This window comes from Cyprinus carpio, chromosome B15 (assembly GCF_018340385.1).
Source record: "Cyprinus carpio isolate SPL01 chromosome B15, ASM1834038v1, whole genome shotgun sequence".
In the NCBI taxonomy this organism is placed as follows: domain Eukaryota; kingdom Metazoa; phylum Chordata; class Actinopteri; order Cypriniformes; family Cyprinidae; genus Cyprinus; species Cyprinus carpio.
The window spans coordinates 4868245-4891654 of record NC_056611.1 but is presented as its reverse complement, the minus strand read 5'-3'; the positions used below and the strand labels follow the sequence as shown (position 1 = coordinate 4891654).

Sequence of the window (23410 nt, the reverse complement as noted above, 5' to 3'; positions counted from 1 at the left end):
TAGTCCAGTAATTTTGGATTTCTTTGGGGTGGGGATGGTAGTGGAGCGTTTGAAGCATGAGGGGACTTAACACAGCTCCAGTGATCTGTTGAAGATCTGTGTGAAGATGGGGGCAAGCTGGTCAGCACAGGATTTCAGACAGGCTGGAGTAACACCGTCTGGGCCTGGTGCCTTTCTTCTCTTGTTCTTTCTGAAGAGCTGACACATTATCTTCACTGATTTGGAGTGCTGGAGGAGGGGAGAGGGGGGTTGCAGGTGGTGTGAATGGTGTTTTTTCACACCTGCTATAAAACTTGTTCAGATCGTCTGCCAGTTGTTGATTCTCCGCAGTGCTGGGGGGTGGTGTCTTGTAGTTGGTGATCTCTTTCAGGCCTTTCCATACTGAAGCAGGATCACTAGAAAAGAATTGGTTCTTTAGCTTTCCAGTATAATTCCTCTTTGCCACTCTGATCTCCTTTTCCAGTGTATATATGGCCTGTTTATACAAGAATCTATCCCCATTTCTGCAAGCATCTTCTTTGGCCTGATGGAGCTGTCTGAGTTTTGGAGTGAACCATGGTTTGTCATTGTTGTAGGTTAAATGAGTCCTGGTAGGAATGCACAATATATTCACAGATACTGATATAAGATGTTACAGGCTTTGTGAGCTTGTCCAGATTGGTGGCAGCAGCTTCAAAAACACTCCAATCAGTGAGAACAAAACAGGCTTCTAAATCCCTTTCTGCTTCATTAGTCCATCTCTTTACAGTCCTTAATACAGGTTTAGCTGATTTCAGTTTCTGCCTGTAGGTTGGTATAAGATTAACTAAACAGTGTTCGGATAGCCCCAAAACTGCTTGTTGAACAGAGTGATATGCATCCTTTATTGTAGCCCCCCAAGTCTCCTGATCTGCCATGCCCCCCCCCCCCCCCCCCCCCCCCCCGAGTCTCCTAATCCACCAAGGTCATGCCTTCTGGAAGGGGGCATCATGTCAGTGTTGTGCACTTTAGTTTCCTTGTTTTACCCCGGTCTTAGTTCCTGTTTTCATTAGTTCCTGTTTCCTGTTCCTGTCCTCAGTTCTATTAGTTCCAGGTGTTCCCCGTTTTGTTAATTTGGTTCAAGCTGTGTCCCATCAGTGTCTGTGTATTTAAAGTGTTCTCAGTTCTTAGTTCTCTGTCTGCTGTTGAATGTCTTCTGTAAGTTTCTTTGTTTGTATCTCTTTGTGTGTTGAATTAACCCTCTTAAGTCGATTAACGCATATACGCGTTTTGAGGCATTTTCTCCTGATAACCCCGAAAAGAACTTAAATTACACTTCCAGTTTTGATCGTACAGATAAGAGGAATACATCAATCGAATCTGTAAAGGGTCTACCTTTTTTTGTAATACAGACATAATAACAACAAAACTTTGTGCACTTATAAAATAAAGATAACAAACAAGGAGTGCTGTCTGCAGCCTTTGTCTGCGCTGATCTTCATTTACAAATGCGTCATTAAAATGAACTGTAACTCAGTGAATACTCAACACCGAGACATGAGAGAGATATCTATAGAAAGCCTGACATGTCTACTTTTAAACTTAACAAGAACTGCCGAAAACAAATATTCTGTGGTAAAGTAATCCATATGAAAACAACGCGATGTCCGTTTTTCACGTCTCCCTTCATTATCTTCTAATGCGACCACGCCCCCGCGCCGAGCGCGCTTTTGAGATGATGATGTTTCACTGAAGTGCGCGGCTTTTGAATACGCCCACACAACAGAAGACAACGCAGCGAGACTGTTCTTCAAGTTTTTTTTATTTTACTGTTTGCTTCGCGAGGAGAGGAATAAGACATAATTCACCCCAAAAAGATGTTATGTGGTTGAGGATTTGAGATTTGGATTTCCTCAGAAAAAAAGAACAAAGCACTTTATTCAGCAGAGATCATAAACACGAGTAACTCTCTTTTTATTTATTTATATACTTCTATTAGGTTTCACATAATGTGTAAACATTTTACTAGTTAGACTTTTTCCAAAAAATTTTTCCAACTATAATTCCTGACTAAATGTATAATCAAGTGAAATATTATGAAGTTTAAATAACAATATAAACTACTATACCATTCAAAAGCTTGATGTAAATAATATAAATGTAACAAATAAATGTAACTGTAACAAATGTCACAAACAATGCTGTTCTTTTAATTTATCCCCCCTAAAAAACCTGAAAAAAAATATTCTCAGCTCTTTTCAACATATAATAATAATAATAATAATAATAATAATGATAATAATAACAATAAATGTTTTTTTTTTTTTTTTGTAGAAAATAAGATTGTTAAAAGGATTTCTGAAGGATTGTGAGACTGGTGTAATGATGCAAAAAATTCAGTTTGAAAGTCAGCTTTGATTGTTCCTAATAAACTGTTTAACTGCACTCGCAAGTGAATATTAAATTATGTTGTGGGATAATTAAATATATTCTAAATAAACTACAAACATAAAATTATATACTTTTATTTTGTCCTTACATTCTTTCTTGTAATTCTTCCCTCTCAGTGACACAGCTGACTGAATGGCTCATTATGCAACTCATTATGTGGGTCTTTGTCTTCTCAGGTGTGAATCACAATGATATTCATGATAGTTGATGCCTACTCGCATATGACTTTTACCAACAAAAAGTGTCTTACAAAATTTAAATCAATATATTGTTTTCTGTAAGTGAGTAAACAAGATGATTTTCACATCATTTAGAAAAAAAAATTCTAGGCTACAAGCTCCAGTTCTCAAAAGTCCCGGGACCAATTTTCTGTATGTGTTTTATTGCCTTATTCAAGTGATTTAACATTTTTAGTTCTTCACTGACCAACATTTTTTTTTCTCAAAAACACAATCATGTACATACATGCTGCTCACATATTATTATAGCCCAGTTTGTGCTGATTACAGTGAGATTAGACTTTAGCCATTTAGATATTTATAAGAAACTGAAAAAAGCACAAATGTCAGGGCATGACAAAACTTCTACAGGTCCCAAAAATACCCTTAGACTCCAGAGGGTTAAAATCATCCATGTATTCTCCTGGATCTCCTCGTTTCTTCGCCAAGTGAAACGTGACAATACTAGTGGTCGACTGATATATCACTAAAATAAAGTTTGGCATTTTTTAAATATCAGCATCGGCATCGGCCGATAAGTTTTCCTGTTTGGCCGATGCGTTCGACTTTTATTTTGATGGTGCGCAAAACATTTATTTTGACAGCGCTGAGAACAGCAGTGCCTGAGCACCCAGTGTTTACATTCTCCTACTTGTTCGCTGTTGTCATTAACAGTTCTGTTTAATACGGATAGAAGTCTGTCTGATAATCAGATAGAACGGTTAAACAAAGGAATTAAAAAAGTGTCATAATGATTGCTTTTATATTATTAGTAATAGAAATGCAAACATTATAATACTTTCTTGTTTGCCATCAGTATTCAGCAAATACTTATTTATATCATTTAAACAAATCTTTGAATGAATAATGAACATTTAATTTCACAAATCTTGCAAACTTAGTCTGATCCAGTTGTGAGTTCAGCTTCACTGGAGACGCGTGATCAACAAACTTTAAACTCGTGATTTCAAACTATGCTGCTCTTTATTCATTTGCCCACTGCCATATTCATTTCATTTTCACTGTGTGCTATATGTAAAATGAGTGTTACCATGGCTTTATTTGAAAAAATATGATTCCCAATGCACACAGATTACTTCCCAGATTACTGAGTGCCCTGTTGGTTACAGTGTTTACTTCCTTTTTAATTATATTTTTTATTAAATATTTATTTATTTGTGTAAAAATATTTTTTCATCTAAAGTATTAGTATGTTTATTTAACACATTTACTTTTTAATCCATTTTTAAATGATTTAAAATTTCTTAAATGTTAATTAAAACAAATAAAATTATTCGGCCATCGGCCATCCTGCTTTCCAAGATATCGGCATCAGCATTGGCTGTCGAAAAACCAATATCGGTTGAGCACTAGTCCATGCCAACCTAATCAGACACATTTACACATCTCTATTTGCTAAATGGAACCCAACTTGATTTTATTGGTTCACTCTTTTAGAGATAAACCTAAACCTTTCTCATAAATCGCTAGTCTAAAAGAAAAGAGGGGAAGAAAACAAGGGGTAAAAAAATGTGAATATGTGAGAGCGAGGGTCCAAGAGCAGACTGTGGGAGTGTGTATACTGCCAGCGTGATTTTGGCTTTTTTTCCTGGTCAGCTGATGTGGAGGGCGGGTGCTGATTGGTGCATCCAGCTGTGCACAGCTGCAGCTGATCTGTGTGAGACAATGTTGTCAGTGTTTCCTGCACTCTACTTCTCCAGAAAGTGTGTGTGTGTGTGTGGTTTTGGAAGACACTCACAGGATGTTAGTGGATCTGCAGAGGCAGACCTGGCCAGGCAGACAGATACAGCTGGGGACAGAATGGCAGGAGAAAACGATGAGAGGGCACACGCTTACTGGACTTAATCAACATGATCTTCGGACTTTACTTTAGTATTATTCTGATCTTAGACCTTAAAAAGTCATTTTATCATTTTTGATTACCCCAAATTAGTCATAGCTGTGAACCATTTAAACTAAGCTAGCATTCACTCTAAGAAGTGGTCCTTCGGAGGATTTAGCTTCAGGTTGGAATCCCCTGAAGCTCTATGCTGGTTTGGGATCTTCAGGCATGGGCTGTACAACCAGTCTACTACACTCCATAATGAGAAGAAACCATTCACGCATATTTTCCCACCAGAAGGAACAACTTCTCTTGGAAATCACTGCACCGGAAGAGGGGATGGTCACCAGCGAACCCGTTATCATAATGGTAACTAGAGCTTCTTACCTCCCAATCTTTCATAAAAGCAGCAATTACTGGAAACTTCCAGAATTCTAAAACATTTCAAAACTGCATATTTTGGAATCAGAATGGAATTTTGCATGCTTAGATCTTCACTCTCAAAATTTCAATATAACTCTAACATAGAACACTCATTAATTTAATGGAATTTAGTTTTACATTTAGTATGTAGTTTTATGTATAGAATTTTTTTTTTTTTTTTTATACAATAGTTTAGTTTTGTTTTGTTTTTTGATTGGACATATGTATTCAATCTTTTTTGCATACATAAAGTCATGGAAAGTGATGTATCCCATATAGCAGTGCTCAGCTGCCTGATTTGTAACTATATCCTAGCCCAGCTCTGTATATAAGGTTGGAATTCCTAAGTTTAGGATGTTGAGGCCTGTTCTTTGTATGTGGACAACTGCATTAAAATAGATGTTTCATCATGAGCTCAAATCTGCTTAGGGTCAAGTTTATTGAACATAAACAGAATGACCAGTGAATTGCAACATTCACAAAATCATTTGTAAAGCACAGCCTGTTATTATACATTTTACGTCTGTGTATAACACATAAAACCTGTGCTAAAATACAAAAGCAAGAATAAAACATGGAGAAATGAAAAAATAAAAATAAAACACAATGTATTCTAATTTAACTTTCTACCATCTTCTTTTTTGTTAGATTTTTTTGATATAAAGTCCAAAAATTCTGCATAACCTCTTACTTGGTCAACTGCTAATGAGTTTTGTGATTTAAAATAGTTTTATATAGTAGCTACATATTAAGTGTCACCAACTAATCAATAGTTTTGTGTTTTTTAGTATTATTAGATGTACTATTTACACTTTATCTTAAGGTGTCTTTGTTACAGTGTAATTATGCATTTAATTACTGAGTAATATTAATTAACTACATGTACTTACTATATGGTTAGGATGAGGGTTTGGGTTAAGGTTAGTTGCATGTAATTATGCATAATTTATTGTTATTACTATAGTAAGAACATGAAACGTGTAACAAGCACAACATAAGTAAAGTGTTAGCTACTTTTTCGATGAATCACAATTATCTAAGACAGCTCAGTCCAGATGTTCCTGTGCCAAACCTAATGATCCAAAGTGGAATTATCTTTATTATGTTAACAGAATGGTGACTGATGAGTTATATTGTCTCTGATATATTAGGTGCAAAATGAAGAACAGGGATCTGTGATGTGTTTTCCACTGATTAAAGATGGGTTGTTTAACATTGGAAACAAAGGCAGTTTTGTATCATACAGCAAGAATATGCTAGTGCATTCCACATTATATTGTTTCATGTATATGTGAAGATCTAGTTTTGTGTGTGTATGAGAGAGAGGTTTAGAAAAGAGCTGGGCAGGGGTTTGATCCAGCATGCAGTCCTGTTTCTGACCGACAGAGAGCGGAAGAAGTAGTGCAGCAGGCACACCCATGGGAACTCCTGAAAAAATGCTGGGATCTTTGGGAAAAACCGAGCAACAGCTGTGCTTATGTTTGGAAGGGACCGAGAGACAGATCTGAGATCTGGAGTCACGAGAGAGCGAGGCAAAGAAAGTGACCTACGCTGTGTTTCATTTACTATGTTTAAGTTGATATGGCTCATTCTCAGTCTAATGAGTAGAAATACATGTCAACTGCTGCAGTGATTTTCCATGCAGGTCAACAGAAAAAGAAAAAAAAAAACAAGCCTGCAAACAGCTCTGCATCTGGAGTTACTTATGCCTTCATTCATTTCATTCGTTTTGCTTTTTTCTCCTTTTACTCTGTTCTTCTAAGAGGGCGTTTAGAAAAAATGATTTATGTTTCAACCACAAAACTACAAATATACATTCAAGATAACTGATTGTTTTCTTTGACACTGCAAAGGTTTAAAAAGTCTAAAAATGTAACATTTTTTTTTTATTTTGTCATTTACATTTATGCATTTAGCTGACGCTTTTATCCAAAGCAACTTACAGTGCATTCAGGCCATACATTTTTTTTACCAGTATGTGTGTTCCCTGGGAATCAAAGCCATGATCTTTTGTGCTGTTAACGCAATGCTCTACGACTGAGCCATTATCAAATGTATATCATATTTTCATCATAGTAAATTCGTAAACTGTTGAGTGTTGCTCTTCAAAATCCCTCACAGGTGCTCAAGAGTGTTAATGGTTGGATGAAATGATTATCCACTGAAGGTTTTTCATCTTGGGAGAATGTGTATTGTCATTGTCATGTTTAAAAAAAATGCCCAGCAATGCAGGGAATGAGGAAAGGGTAGCACCTTCTGTTTCAGGTTTTTCTGTTACTTCATATAGTGGTGTGTAAATTCATAACAGCATTGATAAAGCACTCACACATCCCTATAGAAGAGCTTTACTACCACCTAACTTCAGTGTGGGAACCAGGCACTTCTCACTGTACTCCTCCTCTAGCAACACCATACCATTACAGATGATTTACTTCATCTCATGAGAACAGAGTATGGATTCTAGAATTTGAACTAGCTGAACGAGTCTATATTTTGTAAAAATGGACCTTGGAAAAGGTTAAAAGAGTTTATTGTGCTTTGGCTACCGTTCCTGAGTGGACAACAGCCACATTTCACTTTTGCACATTGCATCTTACTGTGTGAGATGAAACAGTCACACTTCTCATAGACATGGCTGGCTATGAGACACTTGACTGGTATTTCTTCTGCTCTTTTTCTAGCAAAAATCACTCTCACAAAATGAAAGCTTAACACAAAGGTCAGATTGCACTATGAAATAAACCGTCCCGGGGCTATTGTGTTTTCCAGTTGGGCTACCAAAATGTTTCATGCCCTTGCCCAAACGGGCTATCTTGAACAGTGATATAAAATTCCTTCCTTGATTTGTGTTGTTCACTAGCTTGTAGGGGTAAAACGGATCATAGTTGATCGTTTGCACGTGTTTCTAAGTCTTGCCAATTTAAACATTCAAGTCTTTTAAACCGTTCATGTGCATTCGGAGCTGTGTGCACTCATTCAAGGCATGCACAGAGAGCCGCATTTCAGACAATGTGTGTACACAGAATTGATTCCTCTTTCGTGTATCCTTGCATCTGAATGAACACATAAACACAAAATTATCTCAAAATAAATGTCTCGGCATGTATTCTCGTAAGCGCAGTTGGTTATGTCTTAAGTGAATGTAAACAGTGGAGAAAGAAATCTCAAGTGAATCATTATATTGGATCTGTGCATTCGGCCTTAAAGGGGTCCTATTATGCTCTTTTACAAAGTCTTGATTTTGTTTTGGGGGATTTTGTTTTTGTTCTCATACTAGGTTGTTCGAAAACCACATTATTTTTCACATATTTAACATTATTACAACAGCTCTCTCCCCAGTCTGGCATGAACCGCTCGAATAGTTCCTGTATCAAATGAAGGCCCGCCTTCTGGAATACAAAATGTGCTGTGATTGGTTAGCTGGGCCAGCGTATGTTGTGATCGGCAGCACTCGGCACCTGGTCGGGAAATGTCATGCCCCTTACCATAACCACCTGTGAGCTTCAGTGTAAATATTTGTCAAAATCAAATCTTTTTGAGAGTGATTTAAACCCAGATGATTGTAACCACTCTAAGTTTGTCTCCCTTGAAAAAGATAATGTGTCACCGACATAGTGATAACACTCGTTGCCTTCTCTAGTGCAGCTCAACCAGGTCTCGTCCCATTCGTCGGTATTTGTGATGTCAGAAATATGCCTTGTTGTCCAAACGAGTCGTTTTTGAAAAGTGCTTTCTGATAAATAAAATATTTCCTTTTGAATTGGACTTTGAGCTTTGTAACTTTGCAGATCTTTTTTATGCTCAAACAGCAACATTACAGACTAACTAAAGTTGAAAAATGTAAAAAGCATAATAGCACCCCTTTATAGGGGCAGAAGCCTATAAATACCTGCTGTCCCATAAGCGCCACCTGCTGTCAGAGAGTGACATTTGCATCTCATTCACAAAGCTTAAATCAGACCATTCTGTTTTTGATTCAAATGTTGAAATTATACAGTCTAATTGCAATCGAAATAGCATGTATTTAGCATCTTTGTTTGGATCATGATTAAAATGCAGTGGTTGCCTCATCTGCAAAATGACCCAATCTGTTACTCAAAATCTGATATGATAATAATGCAAAATGATTAGAGTCATTGGATTTGTGATCCATTGCACCTCTCTCTACTTGTTATTTGAAGATAAAAAGCGATCACTGTAGTTTTTAATCATGCTGATTTGTCCACAATGAAGTTTTTTATTTTTTTATTCGGGCTACTAAAATTAATTTTGGGCTACCAAAATCTGAAGAATTTCTGCAAGAAAATTTTGCAAACCTGGTAAACAATATCAATGGCAGCAGTATCAGTGGAGGCCAAGCAGAATGTGGGCTAGGGAAAGCAAGTTAATTTGGATTGTTTAATGCCAAATTTCCATTTTTCCTATTTCCTGTAGCTAAAATTATACGGTTTCCCCTGGCCCCACAAATCACACTACTTCCGCACATACCCTATGATCGACCACCGTCAGCCGCATGTAGGACACCCAACCATTGTGGTGTCTGTCTGGGTGCTTGATTGTTCCTATCAGTAAGCTCTGCATGTTTAAGTGCACACAGCCGATACAGTAAAAATGAATGTGCCAAATATGGTTCAAAGTGGAATTTTTTTTTTAACACAGCTTACATGCAGACAGAGAGAGTAGACAGAGTAATGACTGACAGCGAAAGTTGTGTGTGTATTTAGGCCATGCCCTACTGAAGAAAACGCATGTGAGAGTGGTGTTAATGGTCTAAATGAACATGGGTTGACATGAAAAAGTAACAATTTTACCATTTAAGTAAGGAAGTGAAGTCTGCTGTGTTTTACTGACACAGCTACAGTAACACCGTGACTATCAGCTCAGCATAAAGTAGACTAAAGCATGGTTCAGACCTCTTAAGTAGGCCTTAAGCTGCAGATATGTTTCCCCTAATTAAACCTAAAAAAGTTTCTGAATGTACAGTATGGTTTATGTGTTAATTATTTTTGTTACATGGCTCCCTGAAATGCTTGATTCTGATTGGTCAGTCGTGAAGGTCAAGTCTCTAGTCTCTACAAACACAACTATTACCATCTTGCATCTCACTTATAGACTGTATTGAGAATGTATCTGATGACTTCAGTATTAATAGTACTTTAATATTGTAGTGTTGTTCTTGTTGCCTGTTGTAAATGACACACAATAATCACATGCATGTGATCAGCCTCACTGTGCAAACATCACTCAGTGGATGCAGAAGATGTGAAACAATTCCTGATTTTCTTTTCTCGCCATAAATTTATTGCCATGCCATGGCAAAACCATTGGAGATAAATCCTTTTGCAATTTATCATCTTCAGTGTCTTGGCATAATATTGACCAAGTTTAGTGAAGTATTTTAAAGTTAACTGCATGCAGTTTTCACAAAGTCTTACAAAAAGGTGGACTTCCTGTCGGGCGGAGCTAATGAATTTCAGAGTAAATGACTTCAGGTATTACCTATGGAAGCAGATTGGTCTCAAATATAATTCACGCAAAAAACACGATTCACACATGCGTAGACAATTTCACATGCATGAAACCTAATTCACGTACACACAAAAAAAAATTCACGTGCGTGAAAAAAAAATATATTCACAAAAAGCAATTCACATGCGCAAAATACCATTATATATTCATAAAATACATTTCAAAAATGCAAAACACAATTCGTAGATATACAACTGTGCACAAAAACCTTTGAATGTTTAAAATGTACGAGTGTCTGAATGTACAAATCCTCATTTACTACGAATCCACTCTGATTTGTGTGTGTGTGTTTTTGAGACTTTCCTGGCAGAGCTCTCTTCCCACGTGGGTCTGTCGTACTCTTTAGCCAATCAGATGCGAGCTTACTATTCAACCCATCATATCATAAGCCACCGAGAGTGCATTAAGAAGCTCGCAGACAATCGGGGAGACGTCAAGAGAGAAGCCCATAGATGCCCTGGCGTTACATTTTAAAATACTATACAAAATAATTAATCAGAATACTTACTCCTGCTCACTCACGCCAAAGAACTCCCCGCTCAAGCTCGCCGTCTCTGCAAGATTAACGATGGCAGTTTGCACGCACAGCTACTAGAAGATTGTCAGACAGGTTGCTGACGTCATCAAGCTTAGTTTCAGTCTGCGCGTCAGAAACGGAAGTTCTAAAAATCGCTAAAAATGGGCTTCACTTGTCTCAATTGAGTTCCAATTGGGTCGCTGTGTCCATTTCTTTTAATGTCTATAGGATTACTGATGTAAAGGCTTAATTTCCGTTCTAATTAATCCATATTGCGCAAAAGGTGCGCAGAATCGTGCTCATTGAATGCAGTCTCAGTGGCTTATGATATGATTGGTTGAATGGTAAGCTCGCATCTGATTGGCTAAAGAGTACGACAGACCCACGTGGGAAGAGAGCTCTGCCAGGAAAGTCTCAAAATCACACACACACAAAAATCCGAGTGGATTCGTAGTAAATGACGATTTGTACATTCAGACACTCGTACATTTTAAACATTCAAAGGGTTTGTGTGCACAGTTGTATATCTACGAATTGTGTTTTGCATTTGTGAAATGTATTTTATGAATATATAATTTTATTTTGCGCATGTGAATTGCTTTTTGTGAATATATATTTTTTTTTCACACGCACGTGAATTTTTTTTGTGTGTACGTGAATTAGGTTTCATGCATGTGAAATTGTCTACGCATGTGTGAATCGTGTTTTTTGCGTGAATTATATTTGAGACCAATCTGCTTCCATATTACCTAACTTTGCCACCTGTTTGTGCATTGTACATTGAAACACTGTCAATAATTTTGAAACACAAAAGGTGGAACTACAACTTCTGTTAATCATATAGGGTTGTTTCGTGATGCCTATAATCTCAAAGTGGCTAAATATTGTCTTTTTCATAGACCGCAGCTGTGATGATGTAATATTTAGGCCATCCCGTAAGTGAGCATCACCGTGGTTCCCCTCGACAAAAACACAATTGGACTTTTCCATTGGTTTTTGGGTTATTGCAGAAAAAACCTCTGTGACCAACAAAACTGTATTACTCTAACCATTTAAAACCTGAATACAATCGGCAGAAGTAAAAAGCTAAATGTAGATTATAACCAAACAATTAAGCAACTGTTCCAGTCTTTATTTAAGAGACATTTTCCCTGAAAGTTTGAGTTAGAATAGTTTTTAAGAGCAAGATGAGGCCTTTAAAGCGTGCTAGTGAGTAGATGAGTTGACCTGTGGTGTGATGATGTGATGATGTTTTAAATCTCATTTTACTGCCAATTTTATGACAGAGAATAAATTGTGACGATATCTTGAGTTTGTGTTCACCACAGACCTTATGTCAGGCATTTAACCAAAACCCATTGACTTTGGGACGAAGGAACTGGAAGTGGTAAAATGCAGCTTGTTTCTGGGTTTTGGCTTACAAAAATACATCATCCCTGCATCACTCTATTGGCCAGCCAGTTTACAGCATCAGTCTCTCTCTCTACTCTACACACTAAGATACACGCAACTTTCATTACACTGATTGTATAAAAATACATTTGGACTCAAATAAACCCTGACAGTGTAAGTGAGCCAAAAAAGCAGATGTGTTACATGCACTTTTGATGTATGTGCTTTATACATGAAAGGCTGTCTTTATGACTGTCATTGTTGCTCTCCATCTGTCTCTGCTGCTGAAGTCACATGTCACTGCAGGTCTACTGTACTTCCCCCCCAACCACGTGCTCCATTTGACAGGTTTCACTTGCTCTCAGGAAAGTTCTGCTTCTCTCGCTAAAGTCGACTCTCTGTGCCCTCTGCGTATCAGCGCGTGCGTGTGAACCCGTGCATAATTATGAGTTTTAAGAGTAAAATCACTTTTCGGAAGAAGATGAAAAGCAGACGGGTGCGGGCGGACTGCGATCGAGTGAGCTGTGTATGTATTTCATCTTTCTGAATGTAGTATTCATCTCTGATTTGTGTTTGCACTCCTGTCAGTCTGTTGCATGTTGAAGTTATTAAACATTTGTTAACTTTATTCAACATCTGATGCTCTCGTACAGTTTAGATTTGATACATGTGTTTGTTGATTTCACTGCAGATAATTTTCTGTTTGCTTTTGAGAAACGTCTGTCCTCTGGCAGTTCCCTTTATTTCTTTTATAAAACATTTGAATGCTGTTGGTTCTTCTTTTAGTCAGTGTTTAAACTGTATAATTAGAATAATTGGTGAATTATAGGTGAGCCTTGTATTGATTGTTTCTTTAACATAAATGCCGTTGACTGATGGACATTAATATTTTTTGCCATGGAGAAAGACTTTCCTCTGTTATGTTATTAGTAGTAATTGTTTCTTGTTCTCCAAAGCCTGACTGTACGGAGGATAATATTGTCTTGACGATGAGATTATGAGATTATTTTTGTGGATTTCATTCCTAAGCAACCACTAGCCACCTTCATGTGCACACAAATCTGACTAATTTGCTAAATTAATGTATCCGTTATTATATACTCTGATATTAGTGTCACAATCTAAATATACTGTAAAAAATAAAGTGACAATTTAATTAAATGTAGTTAATTCCAGTGGAGATAATTCTGGTAGTGATCAGTTTATATGTTCTTATACATTTCATATAATGATATACTGAAATAAAATTTCTCATGAATGTTGGGGAAAAAAAATCTTGCATCAAAAGATAAAAAAGCTGTAGTTCTTGTAAAATTTAAAATTTAAATGTAAAATTTAAATGTAAAATTAAAAAATTTTTCCTCCACATGATCTCCCTGTATTTTTTGCTGTTCCGTGGGAACATTTGGAATTGATTAATATCAGATTTACTTGCCTTCATCAATGAGAAATGACAGCAGTGGTCTGTAGGCCCTGCAGGGTTTGTGTCCTGACCAGTGGTCGAATTGTAAAAAAAATTCAGGGGGATGGTGTGGTCAGGTGGGGTGGGGGGGTTTGGCTGTTATGGGTCCTGTGGCTAATTTTACACAATGATTACAAAATTTGCCTCATTTTTAAAAAGGTTTTTATTTAATGAAAAAATTAGCGGTATTAAAAAAAAACTATTATTTATAAGTTTTTTTCCATCTGTCTCAGCAGGGAAAGAGCTGCATTCATGCACTTCGTAAAAGTGTGAAGTCCAAAAAAGGACTGTGTATTGATATGCTACTCCCTCTCCTCACTTGTGAGAGGATCTCTTTCAAAGTAATCATCCTGAATGGCTGTTTCATGAATTCTAACTATTAACTAGTTGCTTGTTAGTGTGCCTATTATTAACATATTGGCTGTTTGTACCTATAAAGCACATACTCTGCATGACCATATTCTACATTCCTAAACCTACCCAATACCTAAACTTAACAACTACCTTACTAACTATTAATAAGCAGCAGATTAGGAGTTTATTGAGGCCAAAGTTAATGGTTTGTTAATAGCAAGAATTGGACGTTAAAATAAAGTGTGACCAAATAAAGCAGTAACGCATGGCAGGCAATGACCAGGCAACGTTTTTCCAATCTTCTGTTGTCCGATTTTGGTGAGCCTGTGTGAATTGTAGCCTCTGTTTCCTGTTCTTAGCTGACAGGAGCGGCACCCGGTGTGGTCTTCTGCTGCTGTAGCCCATTTGCTTCAGGGTTCGACGTGTTGTGCGTTCAGAGATGATGTTCTGAGTGGTTATTTGAGTTACTGTTGCCTTTCTATCATCTCTAACCAGTCTGCCCATTCTCCTCTGACCTCTGACATCAACAAGGCATTTTCGTCCACAAAACTGCTGCTCTCTGGATATTTTCTCTTTTTCGGACCATTCTCTGTAAACTCTAGAGATGGTTGTGCGTGAAAATCCCAGTAGATCAGCAGTTTTTGAAATACTCAGACCAGCCTGTGTGACACCAACAACCATTCCACGTTCAAAGTCACTTAAATCCAGTTTCTTCCCCATTCTGATGCTCGGTTTGAACTTTAACAAGTTGTCTTAACCACATCTAGATGCCTAAATGCATTGAGTTGTTGCCATGTGATGGCTGATTAGCAATTTGTTTTACCAAGCAATTGAATAGATGTACCTAATAAAGTGGCCGATGAGTTTATATATATACCATAGCGTAGTGTCAGTTCTGGCAGGTCAAGCTCACATCAGCTGGCTCTCAGCTGATCCACGTCTACCTATAGTGATGTGACCCCTATCACAGCACTCATATATAAGGTCCTTCAGTACTATCACCAGCTTCGTGTTGCTCAATAGAGCGTTGCCCACCTCCATCCCCGACTCCTTCTCTTGTCAGTCAGGATTCAGCCTTCTGATCTCCTTGAATCAGACTAATTTCAAAATGTTACATAAAATTTTTGAACCTAATGATATCTGCAATACATTTATGTTGGTTCTATTCTGTTACACTGGGGGATTATTGCTGCTCTCCCTGTTCTTATCCATGCTAGACTGCATAGATGTGCAGGGCAGTGTTGCCAGATTGGAAATGTCCAAGTATCGTACCAGAAGCTCAGAACTTATCGTACACGAGTCAAACATACAGAATACAGCTATTTATCTAAACCAACAACTTTTTGACACGACCCGCAAATTACCACAATAGATAACTAGGCTTACTGTGTCTACATTGGACATAAGTAGTGCGACAAAATACTATAAAACCCGTTATTATCAGTGATTGTCTGCACTGGATGCACCGTGGCATGGCACGACACAACACTACACATCCCTGACAGTAAACTGATGCATCGTTCTATTTATGATATATTAAAATGATTTTTAACACTCGCTTTGTCGCATCTAGTGTAGACAGATTACACAGACAGTGTCTGTTTAGCTGATGAGTCACTGTCATCAGAAGCCTGCGTGTTGCCAGATGCTGAGGGGGTTCTTGCCGTCATGGACATAGAACATAGAGTTCGTTGGCTTCAAAGCAGGGCACCCTCCTGCATTCTTAACACACTCTGAGGTGTGCATGAGTGCATTTACAGTGTCTGTAATGAGCCGATTTCGTGTATGAGTGTAGAAGCCCTATGACTACAACTACCATCAGTTGAATTGTCATAAAATTCTGAAATTATCGTACATTATGGAATTTTTTTCATTATTGATCATACATCATACAGAGATCAAAATTATTGTACAAATATGATAATTATCATACGTATGGCAACACTGCCACAAGGAGTTCTTGCCCAGTACAGAACCATACCTCCAATACAAATTGTATGCTAATTGTCAGTCATTTTTGACGATATGGCCCTGACAGATATATATAAAATCATTCTTTGTTATTTGATCTTAATTGTAAAAGAATACACGTTTAACAGTGCAATTCCTGATAAAGAACAGAGAAAAATCCAGAAGTCAGTTGTGTCAAACCTGGATAAGTTCGTCTTAAGTGTCATTTCTGCTTTTTTCAGTTCATCTTCCCGCTCACGATCCAGTTTTAAAATAACAAACTCCTCAGCTGAGACAGAGTCAAAGTTTTCTGTCTGCTTCTACTAGTGTTCTGCTATTTGCCACACATATTCCTGTCAGACAGGTGTTAGTATCGGCACACAGAGAACTGTTTGTGTTTGAACTTGCGTGGCATGCATGCTGTCTTTCACATCCACATTCCCAATCCTGCACCGCTGGGTTACTGATTATGAACCATTATCAACCCAAACTGGGTTAAATCAACCCAGCATCCTCACTCAACAGTCTCAACTCATAGTTACTGTACCTCATTCAACTGCTCCAGACATTTCAGATGCTCATCACTCACCAATGATAAAACATAAGGGGGACTTGGTTTTGTCCATCAGGAATTGTTTGGATGATTGTTCTTGATCGTTGTTGTAATTGCTGCAGTAATTTAATGTGAGTGACAGGTTGTTTTAGAGGACAGATTGAAACTAGTCTGGCTATTTGACTGCTTTATTGCCCAGTCCTCATACATCAAAAAAGTGGCATGTTAATGTTTTGATTAAAGATTTGGAGTGCACATGTTTTATTTATTCATTTATTTTGTACAACTGTTGAAAAGGTAGTTTTAACTAATAGTTGGAGTTTCCATCTGCCGTATTGAGCCTTACAGTTTCACCCATTGGTTATATGATGAGACTTTTGTAATTCTGGCTCATTGATCATCAGTCTTTGCGTTTCATTATGTTTGTGATTCAAATGGCGTCTGATGATCTTACAAATTGTTTACCACAAAGAAGAAAAAATTGGGGTGGGGGGGACTGTTTGAATATTCATAATGTTGGGAACAGGGTTAAATAGCTTCAGTTTTTGAGCTTGACCAAAACAGGTGGGTGTTAAGAAGTCATTAGAAGTGACCAGAAGTGAAATCAGATTATGCACTTCCTTCCAAAACTCTTTATTTGAATGTCATGGCACATTTTGAACGTCTCCTTTGTCTCACAAACCAGTTTCAGGTCTTGGATTCTCAACTAATGAGCTGATGAGTTGAATCATGTGTGTTTGATTAAGGCGACATGCAAAAAGTTCAGTGATGGGGACTCCAGGAACAGACTTAGACTTGCTTTAAATAGGTCTTTTTCCCACATCACTCTGCTCTTTATACCCTCATAATTGTTATATCCTTGTGATTTGTTTTTAAAGAAAACACTGAAATGTCACATTAGTGTAAGTATTCAGAACCTTTACTATGACACTTGAGGCCAGGCCAGGGCCAGCGTCCTGCAGATTTTAGCTCCAACAGACTTGCCTTTGGCTGCATTTGCACTGGAAGTCTTAATGCACAGATCCAGTTTTTCTGGCGGCCTGCTTACATTCACTTTAGACACAACTGGTATCTGATATCTGTGTTAATATGCACATGGTAGTGGTAGGCCAGTGGGTTTTGAATGGCCGTGCTAGTAAGGACATCATTAAAATAATCCATGTGACATCAGTGGTTCAACCTTAATTTTATGATGCTACAAGAATGCTTTTTGTGTGTCATGGTACTGTTGTGAACATGCGGCGAAGACTGACACGGAACAGAAGAAATTGTTGAATAAAGCCATTATTTTTGTTTTGGAGGAAGCAAAGCACTGCTTATCACCTGCACCATAGCTTTCTGCTGGTGAAGGATGCTGGTTTTCAGAGACTGGGACTGGGGAACTGGTCAATATCCTTAATGAAAACATGATCCAGAGAGCTAATGACCACACAGATGAGACAAGCCAAGAGTAGTTTAGGGTCGACTCTGAGTGTCCTTGTGTGGCCCAGTCAGAGACCAGACTTGAACCCAATCAAACATCTCTGGAGAGACCTGAAAATGTCTGTGTCTGTTCAACCTCACACAGCAAAAGAGGATCTGATACAAAGCATGAATCAGTGTGTGTCATCTGGGTACTTTCTGAATGGACAATATGTTTACCTTTTATAGAACACACAAAACCTTACAGTTCGGTTTATTTGCACAAAGGTTTATCTGTTTACAGTTTTTTTTTGCTGATATTTTTTGTTGAGAAATCTGGGAAGAGCATTGCTCATGTCCTTTTATCAGTCAGTGTATTGGATCTTAACCCTTATAAACATTGTTGGCTCAGGTTTATATTTGGCTGATGTGAAGGGTGTTTTCCATGCGTGTAGCTTTATTCTGAAGTGGATTTGATTCCATTTAAAGCTTCACCATCAGAAGTTTTGTGAAGTATAGCAGCCTTCAGAGTTGGAGAACTCCCCCTCCAATTTATTTTTCATCTGTATTTTTATTTATTTCATTACTTTTGATCATTGGTTGCATTTTTGTCAGTAATAGCCTGATGCAAAGGGACCAGTAATGTGTTGCTGGTTACCCTTATTTACACACTATATCATCGAAAATGATGCAAGCACATACAAAGATACATTTAAAGGGGTCATATGACAATGCTAAAAATCACATTATTTGGTGTATTTGGTGAAATGCAATGTGATACCGTGGTTTAAGGTTCAAAAAACACATTATTTTCCACATACTGTACATTATTGTTTCTCCTCTATGCCCCGCCTTCTGAAACATGTCAATTTTTACAAAGCTCATCGTTCTGAAAAGTGCGGTGTGCTCTGATTGGCCAGCTATCCAATGCATTGTGATTGGCTGAATACCTCAAGCATGTGACAGAAATGTTACGCCCCTTACCATATTTAGAAACATACAGCGTCCCACATCATGGCGGCGACAGAAACAATACAACAGCGAGATTAAAAGTTACTCCTTCTTTCTTTGCGTGAACATTTGAGCGGCGTTATGCAAATCTTCCCACATAGTGACGTAGACGTGGGGCCGTGTTTGAACGAGGCATTTTAGGAAAGCGTGGAAGAGTCTTAACTTTTATAAAGAATATCTCTTTGGGTTTGAGACTTTAGTCTTTGCAACTTTACAGATCTTATCTATTCACGAACAGCTTGTAACACTCCAAACACTCACATCATATGACCCCTTTAAGCAGTTTTAACACTCAGTACAAATTTAATAAGTGTAATGAAAAAGTGCTGACACTCTTGCATTCTGATATTGTTGGTGATGACATGTTTTTCTTTGTATCTCCCAGCATGAGAAGCCCAAAGTGATCGACCCTCTGGACTATGAGGCTGTGATTTCAGAGCTTGAGCCTGAGCTCAGAGAAGATCCTCTTCAAGATCTCCTGCTATTCCCAGACCTCGACTTCACTGTGAGTGCTTCGCTCTCTCTTTGTGTGCAAGTGTTTGCTTGTGCCTATGTGTGGCGTTCATGCATTTACATCCCATGATGATGTGTGTTTTTGACATTTTGAAAGTGCTCTGAAAAGGGTCTTTTTTGAAAGGTGTGGGAATTTATAAAAAGTCATGAAGTAGGTGTTGAATGACTGTGTGCATGCTTGCGTATGTGCTGAAACTGAAAACAGCCAAGGCCTTTCTGACCACATCCTCTTTCACACATAGATCTGGGCTTTATATGTCACCAATATAAACACAGCTTGTGCGACTTTTCTCAGTGAGCACACACAAACATAACAGCTCATATTGCTGTGTTCATGATGAAAAATGGAGAGCTTAAAACCAGAAAGGCAGCGCCAACAAATCCAAATCAGCAATCAAGCTAAATAATCCAGAGAATCCGGCAGCAGGGCAGCGCTGGGCACAGTGAATATATATACACACAGCGTTAATGAATTCCAGATGCAGCGTGTCTTGAATCCACGTCAGATGTGATTGGGACCTCTACTGGTGGATGGTGGAACTGTTATGAGTAGATTTCACTGTGGATATTACAACTTGTGTTATATTTTTGGAGACTGATGGACGTGGTCACTTTAAACAGTCATTGTGTGGAAAGTACTGCGTAATTTGTCCAAAATAAAAGCAAATGTGGTTAGGGAAGCTACATCTTCCCCAACCGCATATCTTCATTAAAGGAGAGCCTCTAAGGTTGGGAAAAAACATAAAAAATTCTTGCGGTACACAGGGGAGGAGATGAGAGACCCTTTTTTAAATGAATGTCAATGGAGAAGAGACTTTAATACGCTGAATAAACTATCAGAATATGTTCTTATCTTTTTTTTTTCTTTTTTTGGAGTGCTGTTTTATAAGAGAAGTCACAGACACTTTTGAGTCGGGTAGAATTCAGTTTGTAGCACTTCATTTCTGTGATATCCGCAAACAACAGGCTCGTTTGAGATGAGTAATGTTGCTCTGATGTCATGCTGATGTATGCAAAAAACCCGAGAGACGGCTGAGCCAGATGTTGCAATTGCTTTCCTCCGACTGCACTAACTATAGGCACGATAGGAAATGACTTGCTGATGACACAGCTTAAAGGGACAATACAAACTTTGGTTAATCTTCACTACACAATTAATATATTCATATATATGGCTTCTGCTTCCTCCCTCTTAAATTCCAGGTAATCAAGACTTAGGTCCACATACAAACACACATATATAGTCTGCATAAGAAAGGTAAACACTAAAGCTCTTGTGGTGTATGACACTCATTAAAACAAACCTTACCGGTTCTCATGCTTCACACACCCTCGTCTGAGCATCTGTGTTGACCGTAAGTGAGGTGCACTATGTGTGTTGATGTTTTGTTCTCTTGTAAAATGTTTGATTTTTTTTAACCCTAACTCTGATTTTTTTATGTGTATAAAGTACTTGTGAATATTCTCACTCTGACAAACAAGCCTTGTGACTGACTGTCATACAACTTAGACAGTGATTCAATGATGTCAAGGCTGTCTTGTGATTGGTTATCAAGGCACATGTGATCCCAGCTAGTCATTACACTTTCTCTCTTTGAGTCACTGAAGTTATCTCTCCGTAATAAGAACATCTCTGATTTAACTACTGGTTTGCACATGGGCCTCACTCTGGCTCTGGCAAGAAATGTCAGAATAGGTGAATAAAACAAAAGATTCATGTATTCTATGTCTCATACTAGAGAGAGGTGTGAAATTCTTCCAGAGTGAGAACAAATTCGTTTGAAACCGCAATCACATAAAAGCACAAATGGAAGTGGAAAGTTCTGTGGGTGTTTTACTGACAATGTGCAAAGTAAAGAATACAGAGCAGATCAGTTCCATAATGACCAACACAATCCACAGAGAGCAGCAAATTAGCATCATGTGTGTGTAATCTGCTAACAAGCCAGGCACAAAATGGGTTAAAACATGCTTTTTTTGGGCACTTAGTAATGGCTCAGATACTGACTACTGCTCACCGTGGTAAATTGCCTTGCATGATTTATTTAAATACTCTCCTTTCATAAATATTGCATCTGAAAGGGAAACTCCTATAAATGCATATGCAATGAGGCAGGCTGCAAAAATAAGTATGTCTACGCCCTTTCTTTGGTAATTTTTCACTGTGTCTTTAGTAAATCCTAACAGTAATTTTTTATGTGTTTTTTTGCTTTCCACAATAACAGTTCTGGCAGCACATTTGTCAGGAGCACGAATACAAAATAGAAAATAAAAATTATAATGTATTTCCACATTATATATTGTGCTACAATGTTGCACTTTTGTCAGTGTTGCTTTGCTTTCAGTGTGCTGCAGTGAGAAGACACAGGCTTGTGAAGTTCCTGCACTGCGTTACCTCCTCAGCGTGCTCGGATACATGGGACGTTTAATGACAGTTAATGAAACAGCTGAGGAGAGATAACACAACAAATGTATTCAATTCAACATTTCTCTATTAGAAAATACGCAGTTAACAGCACAAGACTAAAAATCTGTAAATGAAACACGCTTGCTAAGGTTGTTCTCACTCCAGAACTCCATGAAGCAGCATGTAAAATGACTCTGAGAGGATTAAAGACACCAAAAGGAAAATTCATGATTTGATTCCAGTTTAGACAGTCACGCTCATCTCGAAAGACTTGTGTAATTTGATATATTTCACAAAGATTCAATTAAAACAAGGGATGTATAATTAAGAAACATTTAATAGTATATTTAGTGTTCAGGAGAGTTAGACATATTTTGTTTGTTATGCATCATGTGCCTTTCTGTTTTGTTATGAAAAAATAATTTCAGGTTCATTATACAAAAGCAAAGAATTATAAAGGTATACATAGATATTATATTATATAGATAGATGGACAAAGACCTTTTCTCCACATAGAATCAGTCATAACATAAGCTTTAAGCATTTTAGTAAAGATGATCTTTTACCATCAGTGATGCACATTAACCACAAATTTTCCATTAATGAGAAAAAAATATATATTATTCCAAAAGGAAAAAAAATTGATCTTTTCTCAATTTCTGAAAGGGTTAGTTCACCCTAAAATTACTCACCCTCATGTCGTTCCAAACACACAAAACCTCCATTCATCTTCAGAACACAAATTAAGATCAAAGGAAACCAATATCAACATAAACCAACTTTGCACAGCAGAACTGGCACACAAGCTGGAGTTGCGTTTAGGTGTTTTTACACAGACTGCTTTATTGCAGCTCAGGTGAAATGAATGCATTTACATTGCAATTACGAATGCATACATAATTCTCTTAGATTAATGTTTAAAAAATGAAATTTAAAAATAGCAATATGAAATGACTAAAAAGTGATTAATTAATTAAAACCGCCAGAAGCCACCAGTAACCACCACATTCTTACTTTTGTGATACTACAGAACTATATTATAAATACAAAAAATAAGAACTCTTATTTTTGCAAGAACATACTGTGGTGAACAATAGTGCAAGAAAGAATAAATCATATGAAGAATGTGTCCACTGAGAGTGATGTTCTGAAGGAGTTCATAAGTTTACTCCATCTGGATACTTCTTCAGTTTACTGAATTATTCAGTTCAAAGGGAGTAATATTTGTGCAAATTTTTGTATTCCTTGAGCTTTTGGAGTTCTGGCAAATACTAAAGTAGCTTTTGTTTAATTGAATTTTTGGCTACAAAATAAAATAAATAAATATGAAATTGTGTGATTATGATGTAGCATATTCATATAGGTAATAGTATATTAATAAACATTTGCTTCCAGGAGCTTAGCCATAGTCCTGCTGTCAGGAATGCC

At 37.5% G+C, this 23410-nt stretch overlaps 1 protein-coding gene across 11 annotated transcripts in view; it reads left to right on the top strand.

Moving 5' to 3' along the window:
* The window catches only part of dock10 (dedicator of cytokinesis 10), a 110505-nt gene that overhangs the window by 33856 nt on the left and 53239 nt on the right, over nt 1-23410 (top strand). For 3 of the 11 annotated variants that reach the window (XM_042738977.1, XM_042738978.1, XM_042738971.1), the window contains exons 1-2: nt 4373-4839; nt 19448-19567. In XM_042738977.1, the coding sequence (XP_042594911.1) occupies nt 4699-4839; nt 19448-19567 (261 nt within the window). In that variant the 5' untranslated portion in view covers nt 4373-4698. Of the gene's footprint in view, nt 1-4361; nt 4840-12700; nt 12858-19447; nt 19568-23410 lie in introns of those variants that run through there. The other 8 variants (XM_042738974.1, XM_042738976.1, XM_042738973.1 and 5 more) reach the window with 6 other exon arrangements.